We start from the raw sequence: 4,562 nt of genomic DNA on the forward strand, positions 1-4,562 counted from the left end.
TGTGTAAGAGTGGTCATGTAATTATGTCAAGAATATCCACAAAGTGTTGCAGTCTCATGCAGAATGCATGATACTGCATTTTTTTGTATTGCAATATCTTCTAAAAGTCTGGGATGGAGCCTGAATTTCTAATGTGATATGTACTCTAGAAACACGTAACAAAAGCATTGTTCCAAAATTTTGGTGCACATAGGTTTAAGGTTTGTTTTTTTTCAGGTATCCTAAAAAGAGCTTCTGGTTTTATTTTTATGGTTATAACTTTCACTTTGCCTAATAATAATCACACTGATTATGGTATAAATTTCCTTTGCAGTTTACGTGTGAACTTGGACATGGGTAAGGCAGCCTATGGGTGGATGATTATGAAAGATGACAATATTCCTGGAACAGTTGTTCGAACTAGCACCATACCAGAAGAGTTGGGACGATTAGTTTATTTACTAACGGATAAAACAGGTATATCAGGTTACAATTCTGAAATATGATAACTTTTATAAAATTTCTAAACTTTATTCTATATTTGCATATGCTACTGTAAGAGTAGATTTAGACTACTGATTCTTGTTTTTCAGTAGAATTTTAAGCACTTGCTTGAGGAATTTCTATCAGTACCGATAGGCCTAGGTAGGCCAGCAATTACATGTTAAAGTCAGTATTTGGTAGTAATCTGATTTGTTCCATTGGGAGCACTTCTTCTATAGTAAGAAGACACTGGATAGCATGAGTAAGAGTACCAAATATCTTACTCTGAAAAGACTCTGAAACAGTACTCAGGATGCTATTTTATTCTGCGCTTCATTTCTGTTGCAATATTGTATGGTTAATAACAGCTAAGAATAGCCTTCAAGAGAGCAAGTCATTTCCAAAACAAGTCATAAGATCAGTCTCCAAAATGACATTTGCTATGCTGATGAAGTTAGTTACTCTTTATGTTACAAAGGCCAGTTCTAGAGCTACTGTATGATTTCATCTTCATAACTGTAACCTGTTACTATACCTGACCTGCTATACTGGAACCCCCAACCCTTACCAGGATCAGAAGGTAGGTACTAAGTGTGTGAGGAAGTAATAGCTTGTGTTATGCTTTCTTGGTTCTTTCCAAGATTGATTCAATTACTTCTGGTATATATACTGGGGTTTTTTAAGAAGCTGAACTTTTGAACTCAGAGAGTTGTTTCTCAAAGTGCTGAAGAATTCTTTTAGTGGTTTTAGGTAAAATATGGTTCAAAATCATGAGAAACTCCTGAGGAGGGCAGGGGTTGGCCTCTGTTATACAGTTTAGAAAGCATAATACACAGTTTATATCTCTTTATGTTTGAAAGAGTTCCATATTCCCTCCCATGCTGAACACTTCCATTGCTGCATATTTTGGAATGAAATGTGAATTTAATATATTGTCACTTTTTCAAAACACGCTTTCATTTTTTTCTGTAGGTACATATGTTATCCTATATGCATCTGAATGCTGTTCTTCTGTTTTGTAAAAGACAAAGTCAACTACCACCGTCTTTCTGAGCATGTAGCAAAGTGTATTGTTAATTATAGTGTGGTAATTCTTCAAAGCAAGTGAACGATTCTTTTAACAAGTTTTATTTCAGTTAGCTAATGATTTGTATACTATTTGAAACTGCTTATTGATTTTAATTGCACCCTTCATCATAATAATTTATGTAACTTTGAGTGCTGTCACATTGAAGACTTGAAATACGTAATTTACAGCATATGTTTGGAAAAAGAGAAGTATGTTCAAAAATAATGAATTTTCAAAACAATGCAGTAGAGTTCACTTTCCCAGAGTAGTACTTGGTAAGCAACACCAATGTATACCTTTTAAACTTTGCTGATAGAGATTCCAGTTATCATACAAAACTGGAAACATATTTCAAGTGTTGAGGTATTCTACTTACAGGGAGGCTGTGCTGAAAATTTTAGGTCTTGCTAAATAAAACACTGACAACTCCTTCACACAACTTTACAATGCAAGAATTATCTTCTGACTCTGGTGACCAGCTTGTGTTCTGAGGCACAATGACCAGTGTATTATCATCTTTTCCACAAACTACTCTGTTTGAGAATTTGAAGATTTGGAAAATGAAACAAAAAAAGCTGCCACTGTTCTACTTCTAGAAAGACAACAAGTACACTTAACCTAATAGAACAGTAATTAAACCCAAAGTTTTTCTCCTTTAAAAACAAAAATAAACAGAAAATTTAGAGATAGTGGATTTTTCAAAGCAAAAATATGGTGTTGCATCCATAAATCATGGAAAGGATGCACATTATTGAGTTGTATGTGGAAAGATAAACAGCCCTCTTTTGCTTGTAATCAGTTTATTTTCAACCCACATCATGCCACTTGCAATCACCATAGCTGTGTTCAATATTAAGAAGCAGCGTTTGTATTCTGTCCTTGCAGAATGCATACTTAAAAGGGGCTAAATGTTAAAAGGCTTTTACCAGGAAATGTGTTTTATATAGTTTGGAAGATTGCTGCCATTCAACTTCAAAGCCTTTTCAGAGGACTGAAGTCTACTGACTTCTGGTGGAAGGTCTAAATCTCTACACTAATAATGTAAAAATGAAAGTAAAGGCCATATTCTAGGGCAGTAGTTCCAAAGTGTTTTGGAAAGAAATAGTGTCAGTGGTCTTACCGTGTGCATTTTTATCCAACAATTAGCTAAAGGTTGATACAAGTGACAGTAAGCCAGGAGTCCTGCAGACCTCACTAGCTTCAGACCACTGACTGTGACCTTACAGAGATGGGAAACACTGCTCTGTTTTATTAATCTTAATTGCCCTGCAGATTTTAAGCTATTTTTAATTCTGGACAAACACGTAGACAACATACTTTTTACCCAAGTGATTTAGTAGCTGCTTCCAGTTTCCTTTCCTGAATACATTTGTTCTTATTCTGCATTTTATGATAAGTGTGAAACATACTGTTAGGTAATGAACAATGTCTGTACAATTAATCCATGATGGACATTGCATGATTATACACTGTTCATGATAGCCAACCTCAGTAATTTCTCCCTTGACTTTTCAGTTCTCATTATATAAACCACTCCATGCTGTTGTTCTGGCCACTTAAGGCTTGGCTCTCAGAGGAGGAAGAAGAGAGCCAGTTTTGTAGCTGTCTAAGTGGGTGCTACTTAAAAGCAGCACTGAAAGGCTGGTCTAGTTCAGTGTAAACAGGTGACTTTTTCTCAGTGCTGAAAATGGAAGGGAATCCAGAGAACTGTCTGCAGAAATCTTATATTGTGGTCCAGGCTTCACTGGAAATGATTGAGAATTAGTTCTCAAGTCTAAGGAGCATTGCATTACTAACATAATTGCAAGGTAGTCCTTTGTATGATTGTAAATTGGGTTTGTGCTTCATCAATAAGCTTTTTGACAAGAAGCGTCCATCACAGTGGCTCTCTCATTTGCCACAGTATAATAGAAAATGAAGTATCCCAATAATTGCATTATAGTTTCCTTATTGTGGGACAAGAAAGCAATGTGGTATAATTAGGTTTGATTGGAGTGCATGTTTCCGGTAAGATCTGAAATTAATGATGTTGCTATAGTGACACATCTGCGGCCACCAGTGCGTGAAACATAAAGTAATTCGTTCGACAAGAGAAGACATCTGTTAACTGCAAGGATGCAGAGCATATTGACACTGACCAGAAATACTAGACGTTATGTGATAAATGAACAAATGATGCTGAAACAGGAGGACAGATAATTTGTACTTAATCTGCTGGGAGAACTTTAATCTTCTCACTGGTTGCATTTGACAATGCCATTGTTTAAAGAACAATGCTGCAGAGAACTCATAAATTTTAAAACTTAACTCAGGGTGCAGCCTATTAAAGCAATACATTAATTCCTTTGTTAGGGAGTTTTTATCTTCATGTAGAACAAAGCCATTACTAAAAACACCCACTAAAACAACAGGTTTTTTAGGACTCACATTTTAATTATAGCATCCATTACCCAAAATGCTGTGTTGTTTGGACTTGAATCACATATAAGTTTGACAGAAAGGCATCATCTGTTATGGCAGCAGTGGGGGGCAATTTTCAGCATTTTCCAAGGACAGCTGAGCATGATATCTCATCCTCCCCAGGGTATAAAAAGATTCTAATCATGAAAGAAAAATAAAGATATTTGGCAATTTTTTTTGGTCATTTTTGTTGCCTGGGATGTGGGATGGCAAACCTTCTGCTGTTCCTACCAGTGTGTTCAGCTAAAACAAATGTGTACAGTCTTCCAAGCATAGTTACTTACTAATGCATGCACTTGTATTTGAGTTCTGTAATTAACATTTTAGCGGGTGTCTGGACCAAATGGGATACTTAGCAGATACAATCATTGAACAGATGCATAGAGCAATGGGATTCTTGATTTTTCTGGAAAAGCCTTACGTTAGAGGTTGGTGTATATGGGCTTTTTTGTTAAATGTGCCTAATGTACTGTTAGGGCAGTGTATTTCAGTAATTGTTTCTGAAAATTAATCTTTTAAGGTATACTTTAATTGAGTCTTTACCTCTTCAACCTAAGCAACCAGAGGGAAA

At 35.8% G+C, this 4,562-nt stretch overlaps 1 protein-coding gene across 1 annotated transcript in view; it reads left to right on the plus strand.

The window, feature by feature from the left end:
- Positions 1-313: 313 nt before the first annotated feature.
- The window catches only part of LOC103801782 (probable phospholipid-transporting ATPase IIB), a gene marked incomplete at its 5' end in the record, with an annotated part of 38,993 nt that continues 34,744 nt past the window's right edge, over positions 314-4,562 (plus strand). Inside the window, one exon of the mRNA XM_009074210.1 lies at positions 314-456. Coding sequence (XP_009072458.1) covers positions 314-456 — 143 coding nt within the window. The remainder of the gene's footprint in view (positions 457-4,562) is intronic.

This window comes from Acanthisitta chloris, unplaced genomic scaffold, assembly GCF_000695815.1.
Source record: "Acanthisitta chloris isolate BGI_N310 unplaced genomic scaffold, ASM69581v1 scaffold43134, whole genome shotgun sequence".
NCBI lineage: Eukaryota > Metazoa > Chordata > Aves > Passeriformes > Acanthisittidae > Acanthisitta > Acanthisitta chloris.